Source organism: Sturnus vulgaris, chromosome 24, assembly GCF_052056855.1.
Source record: "Sturnus vulgaris isolate bStuVul1 chromosome 24, bStuVul1.hap1, whole genome shotgun sequence".
NCBI classification, from domain to species: Eukaryota; Metazoa; Chordata; class Aves; order Passeriformes; family Sturnidae; genus Sturnus; species Sturnus vulgaris.
In genome coordinates, this window is record NC_142266.1 from 6,302,341 (window position 1) to 6,322,320 (window position 19,980).

At 49.2% G+C, this 19,980-nt stretch overlaps 2 protein-coding genes across 2 annotated transcripts; both read right to left on the reverse strand.

Moving 5' to 3' along the window:
- Positions 1-3,514: 3,514 nt before the first annotated feature.
- On the reverse strand, positions 3,515-10,839 carry IL22RA1 (interleukin 22 receptor subunit alpha 1). The gene is made up of 7 exons (XM_014885565.2): positions 10,604-10,839; positions 8,334-8,466; positions 7,885-8,057; positions 6,535-6,719; positions 5,958-6,093; positions 5,645-5,766; positions 3,515-4,920 (listed from the first exon to the last, which is right to left on the reverse strand). The coding sequence occupies exons 1-7, from the start codon at positions 10,644-10,646 to the stop codon at positions 3,967-3,969; spliced, it is 1,746 nt and encodes a 581-aa protein (XP_014741051.2). The 5' UTR covers positions 10,647-10,839; the 3' UTR covers positions 3,515-3,966.
- A 2,523-nt stretch (positions 10,840-13,362) lies between these two features.
- IFNLR1 (interferon lambda receptor 1) lies at positions 13,363-17,837 on the reverse strand. The gene is made up of 7 exons (XM_014885567.2): positions 17,682-17,837; positions 16,981-17,104; positions 16,567-16,748; positions 16,088-16,230; positions 15,536-15,692; positions 15,121-15,248; positions 13,363-14,928 (listed from the first exon to the last, which is right to left on the reverse strand). The coding sequence occupies exons 1-7, from the start codon at positions 17,785-17,787 to the stop codon at positions 14,023-14,025; spliced, it is 1,746 nt and encodes a 581-aa protein (XP_014741053.2). The 5' UTR covers positions 17,788-17,837; the 3' UTR covers positions 13,363-14,022.
- Between the last annotated feature and the right edge of the window lie 2,143 nt (positions 17,838-19,980).

Consider the following 19,980-nt stretch of genomic DNA (forward strand, 5'->3'; position numbering starts at 1 on the left):
GGTCTTGCAGTTCCAGCATTTGGGGAAATGTGAGGAGCAGAGGATGTTTCTTATGGTGTCAGAAGGACCTGTGGGAATGAATTCCACTATAAAATCTGGCACAGAACCAATAGGAGCCATTTCTAGGAACTTTATTTGCTTCACCATCCAAACAAAGAGGAATCCCAGCAGGATCAGTGCCAGGGCTCCCAGGACTTCCAGGTGTGAAGTTCCTTTGGTGGCTGTGTTTGTGACATTCCTAGGGAAGCAATAAAAGGAAGGACTGGGCTGGCATGTCTGAAGCATTGTGGTGTGAGCTGAGCTGTCAAAGGAACACTTCCCTTTCATTGCTTTTGAATCTGTGGCCACTCCAGTGCTTCCCTGAATTTCGTATTATGAGAAGTAATGTGTAATTATCATCTATTCTGCTTAAAATGAATCATTTCATTCATTTGGTCACAACAACCCTCTGTTATAAAATTTATTTCATTTTGAGGGGCAGGCACTGATCTCGGGTCTCTGTGAACAGGGACAGGACTGAGGGAATGCCTGGAGCTGGTTCATGGTGATTTAGGGTGGATTTAGGGAAAGGTTCTTCCCCCAGAGGGTGCTGGCACTGCCCAGGCCCCCAGGGAATGGGCACAGCCCCGAGGCTGCCAGAGCTCCAGGAGAGGTTAGATAGCACTCTCAAACTCAAGGTGGGATTTTGGGATGTCTGTGCAGGTCCAGGAATTGAATTTGATGATCCCTGTGGTCCCTTCCAGCTCGGGATATTCTGTGAGCTCTCCTTCATTCTGTCCCCAGAATCTGGAGCTTTCCTTTTGTCCCTCGAGTAAGATTTTCCTCACAGAACTCGTTAAAAACTCACCGGTGGTTTTTCATGGTGTTCAAACACCCTCCAGTGCCAAAATAAAGGAACAAACAGGGAGAGGGAATGGGATCCTCGGTTTGCAGAGTGTTCATCCCTGGGCAAGGATCCCTGCTGCTCGGGGACTGAGCAAGTGCCAGCTCCCAGATTTAGCTGGGAAGACAAAGAGCAATGCTTTGCTCTAGGGTTACAGCTGCCACCTGCTCCTCTGCTGTCCTTGTGACAACTGAGGCACACAGCTCACCTGCCACCCGTGTGACATCTGCTGGGGACACAGCTCCCTGTGGAAAGGCACCTCCTGCTTTTGTCATCCTCGTGGCAAAACCTCCAGTTTATTGTCCAGAGCTATCAGAACTCTTATCTGGAGCAGCCAGGATGGCTGAGGAGGAGAGGCACAGATGGCTTGCATGGGAAGACCTTTGGAACAATGTTGAAATCCTGCTGCTTATCTGGAAATGTTCCTCCACAGGAGGAGGTGGAGATCAGGAGGTCCTGTTTGACACGAATGGATCAGTTTGGTTCTGAGCAGGGGGAGGCAGTGAGGCCAGCAGGGATGACGTGTTCCTTGTGCCAATAACATTCAACAGCATCAACATTTCTCTCTAAGCTTTTCCAAAGAGAAATAGCTGGAGAAGGGATGATCTGTGTGTTAAATTTAGGAGGTGACTCATGAGACAAGAATCAGTCTCCCTCTGCTCAGAAGATCCAGGCCTTAAAGATCAATATTGACTAAGGCATGACGAGAGCAGGAAGTTGAGGATATTCAGTCAGGCCCTCCTTAGGACAGGGCTGTGATCCCTGGGCATTACAGCTGCTGGGGGGAGGAACAGAGAGGATGGGATGGGATGGGATGGGATGGGATGGGATGGGATGGGATGGGATGGGATGGGATGGGGATGGGGATGGGATGGGATGGGGTTGGAATCATTCCTGCCTTTTGTTCACTCATGGGTGATGCAGCCCTGAAGATATTTAAGGGCCTGAAGGAGAGGTGATGTCTGAGCTCAGGGACACTTTGCATCTTTAGGCACCTCAGTACATTCTAAAAATCCACTCCCAGCTTTCTTCAGCTCCCACCTGTCCTCCAGCAGGATGACACATTTATTACATTACATTATGAGTCTGGGCATGGCTTCTGCAGAGGGATTTGGAAAAGCTTTTAAAATAGAAAATAACATAATTTTAGCAGCAGATTCAAATGCTCTCCCAAGGCCCCCATCCCTTCCACACTCCTCTGCCCATATTCATCCTGTGCTGGGGGTTCTGTTTCACAACACAATCCAAAATGTTCATATTGTGGCATTTGATTACTCACTGGGAATGTTGTTGACACAAGATATGCAGCCCACAGGCAACTCTGAAATAGGTAATTGGCATCACTGGCTTTAAATGCCTCTCCAGGGGGGTTTAGTGGAAAAAAATGTTACCCCAGGGGTCTCCCAGTCCTTGAGAACAACTCCAGGAGCTGCAGCATTTCTCTGGGTGTTGTTTTTTGGGGCACAGAGTAGAGGAAACAGATCAAAGGACATTCCACAAACCCTTTGGTGGTGAATGGTATGGAGGGAACTCCCTGGAAATGTCCTGCTGCTCACTGCCCAAGCCATGCACGTATTTCAGTCTTTGATACCCTGGCACTTCTTCACCACACTTGGAATTTTCACCTTTTGGCCTCACAGGGCTCTGGTCCTTCGTCAGTTGTTGGTGCTGGAACTCAGAGCTGAACCTTGGCCTGTAAAGTTTCTAAGACTATTTCTTTAATGCTGGGTTGAATCATCAAAAATCTTCACTTCCTGAACCTATGGCTTATTTGCACAATCACCCCAAAGCAAGTGGAATTTAGCCTTTAGCTTCAGCTTTCCTGGGATGAGAAAACCCCCAAGTGCACTTGGAGTGGGAACAGCTGAATTTTACCTCTGCTCAGCATTGGTCTCTTTGAGTAAATACTTCCCCATACCAGACAAACTTTGCTTATTCCTGTAAATGCTTTCACTTCTCTAAAACCAATGTCCTCAGACACATTTTTTCACCACAGCAGTGGAAATAAACAGGCTGAACTGTGCTTTTCTCTGAAAAATAATCACCTCCTCTGGCCCCTGAATTAGAATTTAGCTTGCTTTTGGTGGAGGTCCAAGTGCTCCAAGGATTTTGACTCCCAGAAAATGGTGATGGCAGCTCTGGAGGATGCACCAGGAACATGGAGCAGGTTCCTCATGGGCAGTGAGGGGTGAGAGGAAGAGCTCCAGACCTTGCTGGTCTCCTTTGTGGATTACTGAGTGCATGGATAAATTGGGATAAATTGATACTGGGAGTAGAACTGGGAGTGCTGCAAATCCTCACATCCCTGCATGCCTGGAATGTGATCCCAGGTGTTTCATCCCTGGATCTCAGGGCAGGAAGGGAATGTGTGACTATTGCAGAGAAGAAAGGAGCAGCAGTTGAGAAATCTCAGAACTGGGCCAAGGCTTCATTAATCTGCTGCAGAGATGAAAAAGGCTTTATCTTTGTACAGGTATTAAAAAAGGCTTTATCTTTGTACAAGTATTAAAAACCACAGGGAACAGGGACATATTTCACAGAACTGCTGCATCAGGAGCTGTTACACAGTTTCAAGGACTCCTTTAAAGGCAAAGTCCATTCCAGGAAAGTGGAATATTCTTGTCCAAGTCCTTTATCCAAGGGTAGAAAACCAGGAGCTATTTACTTCTTTTACTGTACCGTGGTACATTTAGGTTTGCATACCTGAATTTCTCCAGAGGGAGGGTACATCTTAGCCCTCGGTTTTTGGTGTTGGTAAAGAGCAAACACAGTTTCTGTTGTGAATGTTGCTAAATTTTCAGTAAACTGAACCTGGGATTGGAAACTGAATCTTAACATCTTTAAACTAATCCAATCCCTAATAAATTTGAGAATATGCAAGAAATACAGCCCTGTTGTTTAAGTGCAAAGGTCCAGTATTGCAGTGTAACAAGGAGTAATTCTATCAGTAAAGGCACCAAACTCCACAATGGAACAGTGAGAGCCCTGAGCTCTGTTAATACAGCCAGGATCAGCTGTAGTTTTGCATTGCTTCTGTTTCAGGCAAGAAAACATCATCTGGATTTTAATACCATTAAGGCATCCTAATAAAATTCTGTGCTGTCCTCCTCATCCCACTGCACTTTCAAGTCCAAATCTTTGAAGAGCATGGTGAGGGGAGTGTCTGTGTCCTGGCCCGGGGACAGGCTCAGTTCTGTGCAGCTCAGCTCCTTTGCTGCCGGGAACATTTCCGTGGCTGCAGTCTCTGGGAGCTGCCCTTTGTTTGCAGGATGTGGGGATGACTCTGGCAGCCCCCACTGCTCCACGTGCTTCTCTCCAAGGAAATCATTCCCAGTCCGGACTGAGAGAAGCAGGGCTGCTGACAGAGGTGCCAGCAGTTCCTCCTCTGGGCCGCAGTGTGGGGCAGCTTTCCCTGCAGACAGCAGCAGGGGCAGCTCTGCCTGTTGTCTGTAGCATCCTCCCTGTTGCAGCAAAGCCAGGGACAGTTGGGACACACACTCTGCCTTTTCCAGCCCCTCGCTCTGCAGCAGCAGCTGGGTGTGCCCAGGGCTCCCCTGGATCACAACCGACTCCAGTCTGTCCCTGCTCTTCCACAGGGGCTGCTCTTTGTAATCCCGGTGGCTGCAGCTCTTTCCCAACCCCTGGGTTTGGAGTTTTCCATCCACGGAACGATCCGGAGGAATTTCCTGCAGCCTTTGGTCCTGCTGTGAGCTCTGCTCGTGCTCTGAGCCCTCCACACACAGCCCATAGGTCAGGGCCAGGCTGGAGCTGCCAGGAATGCTCTGCTCAGCCCTCTGAGGGGCATAAACACTCGGAGCTGGGATATCCTGAGGGGGCAGCCTCAATGTTGGAACATCTGCCTGCTGCTGGTAGGGACAGAAGGACACTGGTGGCTCCAGGGCCCAGTCCAGATGTTGGCTCATCTGGGCCAGCTGCACTTCAGGGATGGAAAGGGAAGGTTTGGATAAGCTGAGGGGTTTTATGATGTGCTCCACTGTCAGTGTGAGAGGCTGGAACGATGGAATCCCTCCGAAGTCCTGGTGGAAAAGACAAAAAAGCACCAATTATTAACAAGAAGTGGTGACGTTGAAGGTTTGCTTCAGTTATTCTAACGTTTTCCTTATAGAAAGTGTCAGTAAAAGCCAGTAACAACCACCAGGGATCTGCTCTGCTGACAAAAGAACTCTGCTTTTTTTTCCCTGGAGAATGGCCATTCACAGGAATACAGACATTTCTCATTGTATGTCCACTGAGCAGTCTTGAAATATGAGGAAGAAAATCTGCTTTTGCTTTTGCAATATTTGACCTAAGCCCTGCAGCATGGAATTAGCATGAAAATCCTTGAGCTCATTAGCATGAAAACCCAATTCTTGCTGTGGGAGATGAGGGATAGGTGAGAATCCCAGGGTTTCAAGGGAAATTTGGGATTTGGGATGTCTCAGGTTTAGCAGCCTAACCCAAGGGGCTCAGTTTGGGGCACCCTAAAGTATCAATAATCTGCAGTGATTGCCAAACCAAGCTTTTAAATCAACCCTTTAAATGAGGGAGGGTGGGCTTACATTGGATTTTGGGGAGAAATGCTTTACTCAGAGAGTGCTGAGGGCCTGGCACAGAGCAGGGATCCCTGGCAGGGTTTGGAGCCACCTGGGACAGTGGCAGGTGTGGAACCCAGAGCAGGGCATGCACTAAATGACCTTTCAGTCCCTCCAGCCCCAGGCAGGGGTGAGTGATGGTGTGATTTCTGAGCTGCAGGGCACTCACCAAGGCCCTGGGCTGGGCACTGTGCTGTTTGATGTATTTGTAGATCACATAAGCACTGGCAGCAAAAACCAGCCCAGCACAGAACGCCAGGGCCACCAAGCAGTAGAGAACCCACGTCTTGTCTGGGGAAAGAAAAAGTGAAAAAAAAACTGGATTAGAAAAATACCACAGTTAGCTCAGTGATGGCACAGGTTTAGTCTCATAGGAATGAATTTTTAAATTATTAAAACCTTCAGTGCTGAAAATCAATGCATTTTGTGTATCCAATATCCCAGCTGGATTTTTCAGCTTCCAGCAGAGTTAACAGCCTCACCTGCCAGAGTTTTGACCCAAAACACTTGAGGTTTGCTCCTTCTCTGCAGCAGACACATATAAACTGTCCCATTGTATTCAGTGTCTGGGTCCAAGTTGGAAACTTCAAATTCTTTGCTGTGCTCATTCTTTGTCCACTGAAAAGAAAGATAAAATCTGTATTTGGGAAAGATTACATTTTCTTCAATTCAGATTGCAAAATTCAGCATAAAATATTATTTACTAATGAGGTCTTATAGGGCTCTAATTATTCTATATTTATGGAACTCTATTTTTTCTGAATCATATTTATATTATTTTGTTTTCTATTATTTCTGTATTTAATTTTGTACTTCAGTTTCTGAAGTAATTTTTAGTCACCCATGGTTTTACTTTTTTGCTACTTATCCAGTACTCTGGGAAAGTCCTTTTTTCCCCAGAATTTAAAAAGAAATCTTAAAGCTCCTGTTATCCTGAGAGCCAAAGGCTCCAAGACTTTTTCCCTTGTACCTCAGAAATCTCCCCCATGCTGTGCAAACCGAGATCCTTCTCCAGCTCATCTGCAATGGGATTTACAACATCCCAGGCTTGTGCTTTACCTGCTGCTGTGTCCTCTGGTTGAATATTGTCAGGTGATAATCCACGGCCCCGAATTTGCTGTAAATGTCCTCCACAGTGAGCTGCTGGCCATCCTCACCCCGCAGGGGCGTGAGGGGAGGGCGGATCAGGAATTTTATGGAGCGTACAAAGGGAATGTGTTCCACTTGTGGGGCCCCTATAATGGCTGGGAAAGGCAGAGCAGGCAGGGTCAGCTGTGCTAATAACATCTGGTTATGAGCAAATGGATATTTCTGTTTGTACAAAAGTGTCTGAGCTGTGTGAGCACGGCAGGGGTCATGTTGGAGACAGAGGTGGTTTTGGGGTTCTGTTCCTTTCCAGTGTTTGTCCCCAGGAATTCTCATCCCAGGCTTTTCCAGCTCATGTTCCCTGTCCCTGTGCAGGATTTCCTCCTTCATCTGTGTGTGAGGGGTGAAATCCACTCAGGTGAGAGCTGCCCAAATCCCAGTTCCCATCCTACACCAGATTTACAGAGCTTTGTTTGGTGCCTGCACTTTCCTCTGCTGACAGTCACACACCACACCCAGCACTGCAAAGGGCTTTAATCCAAATTTTCACAGCTTTTTTACTGCAAAGGTCTGAAGGCTCTTCACAGCCATTGGCTGCTGATGCCACCTTGGATTATTCTTGGTGATTTTTCAGTGGGGAAATTTTAGCCACAGAGCCAATAAGGCCCCCAAAGGCTGCAGTGGGGCTCACTTTGGGGTTGGCACATGAAATATCCATTGGAATGGATGCTCATCCCAATGTTCCCATTTCACAGCCCCTGGGACTCCTCAGGTTGCCCATCATGTCCCTTACTCATTTCTTTATTCCTCACACCAGCAGCTCTCCCTTCCATCACACCTGGCTTTTCCTTTCTCCTCTGATCCCACTTTAGGCTCAGATCTCAGCTGAGGCCCTGCCCATTTCTCATTTACATCCTTGCCCAAAATCCCAAATCTGCAACCCTTCACTCCCCCCCACCAAACACAGGGCCTTGTAAGACTGAAATGTGAGGAAATGCTGCCCTGAAGGACCCAGGAAGGAGGATTTGTGGTGCAGAGGACCCAGGAAGGAGGGTTGGTGGTCCCAGGAAGGAAGATTGGTGCCCAGGAGGGAGGGTTGGTGGCCGAGGAGGGAGGGTTGGTGGCCGAGGAGGGAGGGTTGGTGGCCCAGGAGGGAGGATTGGTGGCCCAGGAAGGAGGATTGGTGGCCCAGGAGGGAGGGTTGGTGGCCCAGGAGGGAGGATTGGTGGCCCAGGAGGGAAGTTTGGTGGCCCAGGAGGGAGGGTTGGTGGCCCAGGAGGGAGGGTTGGTGGCCCAGGAGGGAGGGTTTCTGGTGGTACCTACTCTCTTTGCGGGGCTCGAACCTCTCGGAGCGCACCCAGCTGGAGGAGCAGCCCCTGGCCCTCACCCTGCCATAGAAATGCTCCCTGAAGTTCTCTGTCTCCCTGCTGAGGTTGCAGAAGAGCTGGGTGATGCTCTGGCACTCACGCTTGCTGAGCCAGGATTTGTCTCCATACCTGAGATCAAAACAAAGGTTTGGGGTTGTTTGGTTGAACGGGACTGGAGGAAAATGGAACAGACAGAAGGAAGCTGCTGATGGTAAGAGGAGTAATGGAGCAGAGCAACCCAAGATGTAAAATATTTGTTTAAATGAGCATCATCTCCCACTTTGAATAATCCTGCAAGAAGAGCCATAATACAGGCAGGAGAAACAGCAAAATCAACTTTTGTCTCTTGGCTCTTCTGTCTCTGAGACCCCAGAGAACAGCCCAAAAGAAGCAAATTTCACATACTGTTTGTACTGCACATCAAACACAGTGCCAGGGGGAATTTCTGCCTCTGTTTCCCACGTCAGGATGTTCTCAAAGTTTGTGGAAGAAAATGCTGCACGTTTCAGACATGATGATCTCTCTGCAGTCACAATTCCTGAAGGAGCAGAGAAAATGGTATTAAAAAAGCATTTTCTGACATCTCAGAATGAAAATGGATCCTGTGGTATTTTGCTAAAGCTGGGCTCAAAAGAGGGAGCTAGAGCAGAACAATACTTCAAACTGTGTTCACATCACACTCTTGATTCATCCCAAAGAAATGTAGGTCAGGAGTTTTTACAGAAAAACCTCAAAAATTCGAGTCAGAAAGAGAATTCTTGAATTTTCTCGTCGAGTTTCTTCAAGAGCCATTAAATGAGTGGTAAAATAAGACCAATAACCTGTTTTCCAGCCCAGAATCACATCTGTGAATGTCTCTTATTTCTGCTCCTGCTCAAGGAAGTGACCTGCAGCGCTCAGTGTCACCTCCCTGAAGAAGTTGTTCCCTTCCCCTGTGGTGCTGCAGGTGTTATTGGATGGAACCTGCCCGTACAGAGTGACACCCCATGTCTGGACTCTGGCCTGGGTGTGCCAGGGTGACAGCAAACAACTCAGGCAGCTCCCTCCTTTCTGAGCCCTGCTCCTCTTCCTGGGGACAGCAGCTCTGCCTTTGGGGCACCAATGTCACCTGGCCCTGCAAACGTGTCCCTGGGCAGCAGGATCCCACTGTGGCCCTACAGAAAAGCCCTCGAGGATTTTGTCTCTGTCTTATCACGAGAAAAAAAATTTATCACACTGCAAAATTTTCCCAAGGCTTATCCACAAGAGTTTCTAACTTCAGGATTTATAAACTCTCCGTTCAAATTACAGGCAGACCCTCAAAGGTAAATCATTTCTACATTATTCAGCTCTTGGTTGTGGCACTGATAAACACCTGGGGCATGTGAGAGCTTCAGCCTGCAGTGAACAATGTGAAAAAATGGAATGAGCAAATGAAAATAGCACAGATGGGCAAACTGAGCACTGGGATTGGAGGTGACTTGGACAAGATCTCATAGAACAGAGACTGAATCCCACCTGGATCCTCGCTCCAAACTTTCCCCACATGGACCAGAGCTGAGTGTGAGCAGTCCAAACTCTGGCTGAATGGAGGAGGGTCAGGCAGGAAGGCACAGGTCCCCTCTCATCCTGTGTGTGGCATTTGGGCAGGGAAGTGGTGCTGAAATGAGCTGCTGGCTGCTCCACATTTTGTCCTGACTTCATCTGCAGCTCCACATTTGCCTCTGCTCATTCCAGCCTCAGCAATGTGGGTGTGAAGGAATGGGATTCTCTGTCTGAGCACCCTGAAAACTGAGTCACAAATCCCCCGAGCTTATCAGGAGTAGGAAATCTCTCTCTTCCCACATTTATCCATGCTAGGACACTGCTATGCAAAGCAGCATAACACCAGCACATCCAAGTGTGGGCAGGGGAAAACCAGGATATTTCCCAAGGTGACATTCCCTTGGGCTGAGGAGCTGCACAGGGAAGGATCCCAGACACGAGCAGAGGAATGAATGACAAGGCTGGAAGCTGAAAAGCTGCTGTCTGCAAAGAGCAAGTTTATCCTTCATTCACCCAGCACTGAGCTTGTCACATCTGGAGTAGGATTAAATGGCTTTTAGAGGGTAGATACAGATGAGATATCAGGGAGAAATTGTTCCCTGGGAGGGTAGGGAGGCCCTGCACGGGGTGCCCAGAGCAGCTGTGGCTGCCCCATCCCGGGAAGTGTCCAAGGCCAGGCTGGACAGGGCTTGGAGGACCCTGGGACAGTGGAAGGTCCCTGGGTGGGATGAGATGAGCTTGAAGTCCCTTCCAATCCAACCACTCTATGACAACTCCCTCGTTTTAAGGTTACATTATTTGTTTGTGCCTCTTTTAAAATCAGGACTGTTCTTGTCTTCATTTGTGCCTTTGCTTAAGACACGAGGAAACTCCAAAGCCCCCTGATACCAATGAATTTCCTTCACTCCGGTAGGATTTGGGTTTTGCACAGTGACAAACCCGTGGAAGTGAAGGAATCTTTTCCTCTCCCTCCTAAGCCGTCAGTGCCGAGCATTCCAGCCACACATGGGAGTTACTACAAGGAGAGATCGGCACAGAAAGACAACAGCTCGTTCTCTAGGTGATCATTCAGGAGCCAGGATTGAGTGCAGGCTCCAGGATCAAACAGAAACACCACAACCAGCCAGAGCAGAGGAGAGCTCAGCACTTACCGACCACTGAAACTCCAGCCAGGACGATCAGCAGTGGCTTCATGAAGAACTCTGCAGCCCGGGCTGTGAGAGCAGGCAGTGGCTCCTGTGTGCAGGTGAATCACCTTTTCCAAGAGCTGAATTCTTTCTTGCCAGGCCAGGTTGGATTTGTTGCTCAGTAACAGAGCAGAGCTGCTGTGCTGCCCTCGCTGGGCTCTGAGCTGCTCGGAGCCCTGCGCATGTGTGACCCAGGTGAGAGTGACAGCAGGAGCACCTCTCCCCTCAGTCACACCTGACTGTTCAAAGGTGCACGAGCCAGAGGCTGAGAAAATCCCCAGCTCCTGAAAAAGAGCCAAATACCTTTTTGGTGAGAGCTTCCTGCCTGAAAGCCCTCCCTGAGGTTCCTGGGGTTTGAGGTTTGCTCTTCTGGTCGTGTAACTTGAGCTTGTTACAACTGTAGACATTAAATCTTAGTGCACCTGCTTGGTTTGATACCTGCTGCAAGCAATGCACCTATTTCCTTAAAAAATACTCCTGAATACTATCTGAAAATGAAAGTCAGCCAGAGCACTGGGTTTTATGCTCGTCTGTTGTTTCTGCTGACCTTGGATGGGAACTGAAGGATCAGCACATGTCCTGCTGCAGCCTGGGCTGAGCAGGGGCTCCTCAGCTCTGCCCTGGCTCTACACCACCAGCTTCCCTCACCTGATGTGGGAAAGAGGTAGAACAGTGGTGGCCTTTCCACAGGAGGAGCACCTGCTGTCCCACAGCTTTTTACAGAGGCCATTGTACACCTTCAGTGTTTATTTTTGTGGCTGTTTACAGTGTAAAGTTCTGTTACTGAATCCACGTGATGGGAACTGGGAGTTTGTTTGGACACCAAGAAAGGGGTACAGTCCCTTTTCCATAATGTGTTCAGTCTTTAGGGTGTTGTTAGGTTTTCAAAAAGACAAACCCTGTGTGCTTCTGGAGCTGAACGTTGATTTCACTGCTCCATCCTTGTGGCCAAACGTCACAGAATTGACAAACCCCTTCTGCTTCCCTCCTCATCCGTGGATTTCCTGTTCCTGCTGCTGTTTCTGTTCCCTGCCCTGCTTGGCTGTGCTTCCAGCCCTGCCATGGTGCATCACTGCCCCTTTGTCATTCTCAGCTCACCTGGACAAGGGCAGAGGCCTCGGGTTTGTTAGAGCAGACACACCTATCCACCAGTGTCTAATTAAGCACAAGTGTTTGTTAGGGTGTTTCCTGAACATCCTGCTAAAAGTATTTCCATTTTCCCTTCCCTCACGTCACTGCCTCACGCTCCTGCTGTGATGGGCAGAGCTGAGCGACCTCGGTGTGCACCTCAATTCTGAGAACAGAACTTCAAACTTTACCTCTGCTCTTATTTCTAGCAAGGTGTCACCTTTTGAATAGCCCTCTCTGAATCTTTGGGGACCTGAAGATGTCCAAAACTCGACTTTCAAGTTTAAAATTTGGGTTTTATCTTCCAAACTCTCTCCAACTTTTGATTTCCTCCCAGTGTGTGGGAACTGCAGCAAACCTGGTGAGTGCTGGGTGTGAACCCTCCATGTGTGGATGTGGCACCTGGGGACAGGGTGGCTTCACAGCAGGACTCGATGATCTCCAGGGTCTTTTCCTAAGGAAATGATTCCCTGATGCTGTGCTAAGACCTGGACCAGCTGCTCTGGGAGAGGGAGCTCTGTGCTCTGGCCATGACTGACCCTTCTGCCCAGGAAAACAGCTCTCAAGCCCTGCTGAAAGAAAATGAGGAGTTGGATGCTGCCACCACCTGTCCAGCTCACCTGGCCTGCAGCCTGTCCCTCAGTCTCCTGGACAAGACAAGAACTGATCCCAGGCTCTGTTGGCAGAGCTGGGACATGTCAAAATCATTTTGTAGAGGTTACACAACTTCAGCACTTCCTGTAAGTCAAAGCCTGGGGGATTTTCCTTGATTGCACAAGAAATTGGGTGGTGATTATATCTGGATCATCTGTGTCTTTCCAAATGAACTGGAGGGATAACAATGCAGGATGTACCTAAGGACGCTGCAGAGGACAAAGGAATAGTCCCGCTGGTGAATCCTTTCCCCCACCTCCCCTTTTGACTTTAATTCAGAACTTTAATTAGTACAGCTTGGGCAAAGGAGTTCCCAGTCCCTCCTACCACACCTTACTTCTTTTTTCCCTGATTCTCAAAAGATTTCAGCTCTCATACATCAACACCCTCCTCTCATCTGAGCCCTCTTCCTGACTGCACAGAATGGCTGGGGAGTGTTTCCCTCTTTCTGTTACTGCTTTGCTTTCCTGTGAGTCCTTCACACAAAGACTCCTTTTGATCCTGGAGTATAAAGAGCCTTTCTAAGGGCATGAAGGGATGGGACAAAGGTGATGGCTGTAACTGCTAGAGAGGAGATGCAGATTAGATACTGCACTGAAATCCTTCCCTGGCAGGGTGGGCAGGGCTGGCACAGCTGTGGCTGCCCCTGCATCCCTGGCAGTGCCCAAGGCCAGGCTGGACATTGGGGCTGGGATAACCTGGGACAGTGGAAATGTCCCTGCCATGGCACTGGATGAATTCAGGGTCCCTTCCCACCCAAACCATTCTGTGATTCTTTGTTCAGTCCTGGTTTTCCAGAGTGACCTGGCTGGGAAGTCTCAGAATTCCACTCCAGCCCAGGATAGGGTCCTGTTTTAAAGGTAATGTTTTTTTCAGGATAAGCTGCAGTCCCCCTTTGTAGCTCAGGAAAAAAAATAACCACGTACACATGGAGATTTCTATCAAAATATTATTGCTTTCAGACATTCTGCACAGCAGGAAGAATTTCAGCTTCAATAAGTATAAAATAAAAAATAAATAAACAAACATGCTGCACCCTTTGGCTTCGGTTCCCTCTGTTGGAACATAGAAGGTGATTCTGCAGGATGAGGTGGAGAACTTTTCATCCCACAAAAACCAGATCTTGCTGAATATCTCTGTAAGGAACTTCCACTCAAGCTCTGCACTTAGAGGGAAGCAAAGGTGACACAAAGCAGTTCCAAATCTGCTCCAAATCCACGTGCAGGCACAACACTGCATTTTCAGGCCCCAGCTGATGGTCCCACCCAGGGCTGGGTTGTGCTTTTGCCTTTCATGGCCCACATGCAGCAATTCCCTTGTTCTGGAGTCTCAGGTGACCCCCAGGCAGTGCCTTTTGCTGGGTGGTCCCTCAGAGATGTCCCTGCCTCCCTCAGCCCTGGCTGTGCCAGAGCCTGAACACCTTATCAGAGGGACATTGACAGTCCAGAGGTGACTTAGCAATAAAATGCACTTTTTTGTGTCCCTAAAGCCATTGCCTGGATAGGCCAGACATCAGTTTTTTGTCCTCGTTCAAGGATCCTTGCTTGGATATCTGGAGCTCTCCAGCATTTTCCAGGCACTCCCCAGACCTGCTGGGTGCTTTAGATCCTTCCCAAGTAATGTGAGTGCTCGTAGCCTGAGAATTGCAGCTTTGGATAATATTTTTCCTCTGTATTTGATGTCTCAAAAGCATCACTCAGCACTGTGGACTCGGGTGGTGTCCCTTCTGTAAAAGTGTCACTGCCACAGTCACTGGCAATGCCCTCATCCTCTGCCAGCTGCAGTGTCCACAGGGGGATGAGGAGCTGCCTGCTGGGATCCTCTCTGGGCTGGGATGTGGAGCCCATGTGGAGCTGCAGATCCACGATGGATTTCTGGTAATCCCTGGAGAATTGAGGAGCCTTCCTGTGTGGGTGCTGCTCATGGGGTTCAGCACAATCCTCCCCCAGCAGGGGCTGAAGGGGGCTCATTCCCAGCCTCTCATCCCTGTTCCCATCCTCCATGTTTCCATGGATCCCTGTTTCCATGAGTCCATGCTCACTGGCACCTGGGAATCTCACATCAGTGAGGGATATCCTTCCCAAGGAGGAACAGAGATAAAGGGATGTCTCCTCCTGGGACCCTGAGGTGTCCACCTGACCCTGCCTCTCTGCAAAGAGAGTGAAGCCCAGGGCTCTGAGGTCAAGCACAGATCCCCTGTCCACAGATCCTGATCCTGAATCCAAGCTGGTTTCCCCTAGGGCTGCTGGGGCTGCCTGACAGCTGAGATGTCTCTTTGCCATTGCATGGTATGGGATCAAAGTGCTGCTGTCTTCTTCCTCCTCATCCTCATCCTCTGAAGATGATGGGAAAGAAGCCATCCATGGCAGGTGCTGTCCTCCTAAAGCTCTGTTTGTCCTCCTTTGAGGCACTGGCTTCTCTGTGCAGTTCAGATCATCACTGCAGAATTCCTTTTCACTGAGCTCCAAGTGGAAGGTTGGTCCAGCAGCTTTAAATTGAGAGAAATCCTGCCAGGGAGAAGGAATGAGACACTGAGCCTGTGATGCTTTCAGAAGAAAAGCTTGGATGTAAGAAAGATTATTGCAAAAATGGGAATTACAAATGTAAAACTGAGAAGTGAAGAACCCCCCACTCCTCCCCAGTTACCCTCTGAAAACCAGCAAGACTCTGAGTCAGGAGATTCAGAATTTGGGCCATACCAAAACCTGAGGCATCTTCCTCTGCTTGGCCTCGTGTTTCACCAGGCAGCAGATGAAGGGACTGGCCACAAAGATGGGGGGGACAAACAGAAGGATCACAACCAGAAGTGGAAACCTCCAGTCCAGTGCTGAAAAAGACAGAAATAATCTCTTGTGAGTGGTATTTTTATAGGAATTATGGGCTCTACACTGACATACAATATTCAAGGTTTTCAGAAAACATTTCAGGGTTGGCTTTTTTCAATGAAAATATTTCTACTGAAAGCAGGAACTGTTCACCAGAAAATCCAACCAGTCCCTTTAACAGGAAGCTTTTTTTTTTTTTGTGTGGTGAAAACCTGATTTTAGTGGAAATCTTTGCCTTGCCCTCATCCCACTGGATGTCTCCCACATCCTTTCCTGAGGAGGGCCATACCTTTGTGCTTTAATAGCACACACACAGGCTGGGAGAATTCACTGTGCTTCAAGTTGATGCTTTCATAGAGAGCCCTGGCACTGAAGCAGTAATTGCCCCTCAGAGCAGTGGTGTTGATGGTCACTGTGTCCTTCCTGAAGTAACCTTCATATTTCTTCTGTTGAGACACAAGCAGAGGATTGGAGAGATGATTCTTTCATTATTGAGCTGCTCTTTCTGGATCACTTTAGCCCATGGATCCAGGGTGGGAATTCCAGCTGTGCTGGGCTCTGCTGTGCCAGGGAATGCTGCCAGTGGCACCTGGATTGTTTTAAACCTCAGAGCTTTTGACTGACTGCAGTGTAGCCTCCCCTTCCTGATAAAAATAGGGAACTACCAAAAAAAAATAAGGATGCACACACACACTTCTACTTTTTGTCTCTGGCTTTGGTTTAGCTCAGGTTTGGCTGGTTCATTTCCTCCAGACCTGGATCCAGTCCTTCCCTCCCTGCCCAGAACTTTGAAACTCTTTCAGTTCCTCCATTTCATCTAAAAAGAGCCACTTTTACTGACCTTATCTTCAGATCCTGCTTCCCAGAGGTTCAAGTCATACTTCCAGGTGAGGTTCTCCACGCAGGTGGGCAGAGGGAAGGAGACACTCACATGAATGGAATTCTCCCTGACGTTCAAGCTCAGCACGGGGGGAGCCAGTTCCACTGCAATGGAGAGAGATGTGAGGCTGGGGCTTGCTTGGCTCTTACCTCCCCAGCAGTGACACTTTCCTCACTTCCAGCTGTTATCTCGTGATAAGAGGGAGGCAAAGGACACCTCTTTTATCTAAAACACCCCACAGAGCTTGAAACCACTCTGTTCAGCTGATGAACAAATCCTGACACTTGCTACAAAATTCATCCGCAAATGATCCCAGCTCGCTGCTGTTCGTGCTCACTCAGATCTCTGCCACGCACAAAGCTCCTGGATACCTGTGGGGTGTGGTCTACCCGTCTATGGGAATGTCCTTCCATCCAGGCTGTCACCTGGCAGGCACTCACCGTCTGAGTAGTAATCCTTGAACTGGGATTTCACCCAGGGCGACTGGGACCGTCCCCAAAGCGCTTTCACCCGAGCCCGCACTTTAACGTAGAGGTTGGGGAGGGCACAGGTCAGATTACAAAAGGATCTGGGGATGTTTTTGCAATCAGGAACCTTCATCCATTTGTCCAGGCGATCCTGGCTGAAAGGAACAACCACACCAAAATATTCAACACGTGCTGCTGCGATTTCTAGAGCAAGAGAAGGAAGGGTTTGGGAGGGTGGTGAGCAAACGGTGCTCAGAGTTTGGAACACTTCCCAGACGGATCATGTTTAGTCTGGTGCAAGGTCACTGGTCATTAGGACAGTCATTAATCAGGAGAGAGGCCCAGCAGTGTCACCACTTTGATCAGACGTGGTTTGGGAGCTCTTACCTTTCATACCTCACAGTGTAGGTCACATCTGGGGGGGAGCCTTCCCCTGGAGCCCAGGTCAAAATCATGGCAAAATCCCTTGACAGCAGGGTCACATTTTGAGGAGGGAGGAGTTGAACATGACCTGATCAAAAGGGGAAATTATGTGAATGATTTAAAAATATCTTTGGGGATAGGAAGTACCACTTGGTTCTCACTAAGGTGGTGTCAAAATTTGAGGCAGAGCTGTTCATTAAAGGCTGGAAATGGGCTCTGGAAGCAGGTGTGATGCAATGGTTTCCTCATCTCTCAGAAAGCATCTTCCTCTCAACAGCTTTTAGAATTAGGACTGACATTTATATGAACAATCTATTTTATAATTTCAAGTGGCTTTCCCCATAGTCTGACTGCATTTCACTGATTCTGCCTCTCTGGACAGACACGGCTGTCCCACACTTGTCATTCAATCCCAATCCTCCCAGGGCAGATCCTACCAACAATTCAGAGCTGCAGGTTTGTCCTGTACATTTTCCTGCCTCTATTTTTCCCAGCACATCACTATGTCCATCACTAGCCCTCAACAAGACACCTTCCACAGACAGATTTTAAACTGTGGCTTCTTTACCATGGAATATCCCATTTCAACTGATTAAAATTTCTCTCTCCTCCTACCAACAAAGCCATTTAGTGAAAGGAAAAGTAGCACTGAGGTGTGCACGTACCTCGAGCCTGCTGCAGAAGGCACAGAGCCATCAGGGCTCCCACCCTCCAGCCACTCGTGGCAAAGCAGAATTTCCCACTTGTCATAAGTGTCTCTCCTTGATCCATTCTCACCGTGTTTCCTGTGTGAATTCCAGAGGGTTAGGCAGTTCAGGAGCTGCACACATGCGCCCTGCCTCACTTCCTGGTCCAGCCCTGCATGTGTGACTGGGAGAGGAGCAGGTGTGAGAGGCTTTGGGGGAAAGGAGAGGTAAAGGTTGCAGTATTGCACCCTCCAGCTGAGCCCTGCACAGGGGAAGAGCTGCTCATCCGGGGAGACACCTCGGTGAAACTCTGACCTTTGGTACTTACTGCGTGGCTGTGAAATATTAGAACTTAAATAAGCTTTTAGTGCAGGAGAGAGCTATTAATAACCTAGCAACAATAAAAACAGTGAGATTGCAGACTCTGGTGTTTACAGGAGATCTAAGATTTCCTCTTAGTTTATGTTAGCACAATGGTTTTTTGGAAGTTAGGGAATAACTCCACTTTACAGCTTGGGGAGTAAAGTGCAGAGATAGGACAGGATCTGCCCCCTGCCAGTGTGGGCACATGAAAAGACCTGGATCTCTCTGCCACGCTGCCAGGTGTGCCCAGGTGTGTGCTTGGAATGGCTGTGCCACTGCAGGAGGAGGAGGAAATCCCTGGCTCAGTCATTGTTTTGCTTTTGAGCTCTCCTGCCTTCCCATCACAGGCAGCCCCAGGCCTGTGCCAGCAGCAGGGATGGATCAGTGGAGTTACCACACAGGAGAGTTACAGCAGCTGAAACAAAAGGGATTTTCCCAGGTCTTCCCCAGGTGGAAAACTCTCCCAGCCCAGCACACACAGCCCTTTGTACCCTGGAGCCTGGGAGTGTCGGGTTCTGGGTCAAAGTCACAATTGCCTCCAAAAATCTCCATTTCTTCTTACCACGGGTTTCTGTTTCTACTACATCCATTTAATTTCATTTAAATTTTATGGAGTTTCTCTTTCTTGTGAAAAAAAGAATTGTTGTCCTCTCTAATGAAAACAGCGAAATGAAGGGTCTGGAGGGTTTATTCCCCTTCAGCACCCAAAGTGCAGAGCCACAAGCACCCCACGGCTCTTGCAGCAGCCTGGACAGGACCGGGAGCGGGCTGAGAGCCCGGGGCAGCTCCTCCCTGAGGTGACTGCGAATTTTAGTGAGCGTTCACATGAGGTGAATCTTAACATCGTCATCATCATCATCATCATCATCATCATCATCATCATCATCATCATCATCATCATCATCATCATCATCGTTTCCTGTGAACACCTGCGCTGAGCTCTGGGCTCCCCCGGACCCTCTGGCAAAGCTGCCCCGATGTGCGGCTGTCGGGAGAGCTGTCACTGTCACTGTCGCTGTCGCTGTCACTGTCACAGGAGGAGCTGTCACTGTCGGGAGAGCTGTCACTGTCACAGGAGGAGCTGTCGCTGTCACTGTCGAGAGAGCTGTCACTGTCACAGGAGCTGTCACTGTCACAGGAGGAGCTGTCACTGTCACAGGAGCTGTCACTGTCACAGGAGGAGCTGTCACTGTCGGGAGAGCTGTCACTGTCACTGTCGCTGTCGCTGTCACTGTCACAGGAGGAGCTGTCACTGTCGGGAGAGCTGTCACTGTCGCTGTCACTGTCGGGAGAGCTGTCACTGTCACAGGAGGAGCTGTCACTGTCGCAGGAGGAGCTGTCGCTGTCGCTGTCCCGGGAGGAGCTGTGGGGTGGCCGGTGCCACGAGGTGTCGCTGCCTGTCAAACAAAAGGCGCTTTTCTCCAAAGCCACACCGCCTGAAAGCTTTGGGATCCGCTGAGCAGCGGCCCCGGGTGATTCCCGGAGCATCCTCTCATGGCACGGGGGGCACAGCCCACCCCAAGTTCTGCTCTGCTCTGTCTCTGGCTGGTGGCCAGGAAGGGATCAGGTGCTGGCAGGAGCAGGACTGTGTGTGACAGGACCCATCAGTGCTCTGGGACCCTGCTCTGGAGTCCTGGGATGTCTTTAGGATACAGGGATGGTGCTGAGGACTGATAACAGAATTTATCCTTGGGCAAATCATGCTGGGCCTGTGTTCTCCCACTGGTTTACTCCTATGGAACATAAATATTCAAATATTCTTATCCCCGAACCAGCTGGACACAACCCTGTGCAGTGTGCTCTAGTGTGACCCTGCCTGACCCCACGGTGGCTTTTTCCATCCGGCATCACTGTGTGATGCTGTGATTTGGGATGGGGCTGTCACTCCATGGCACAATGGCTCAGCCACCCCCCA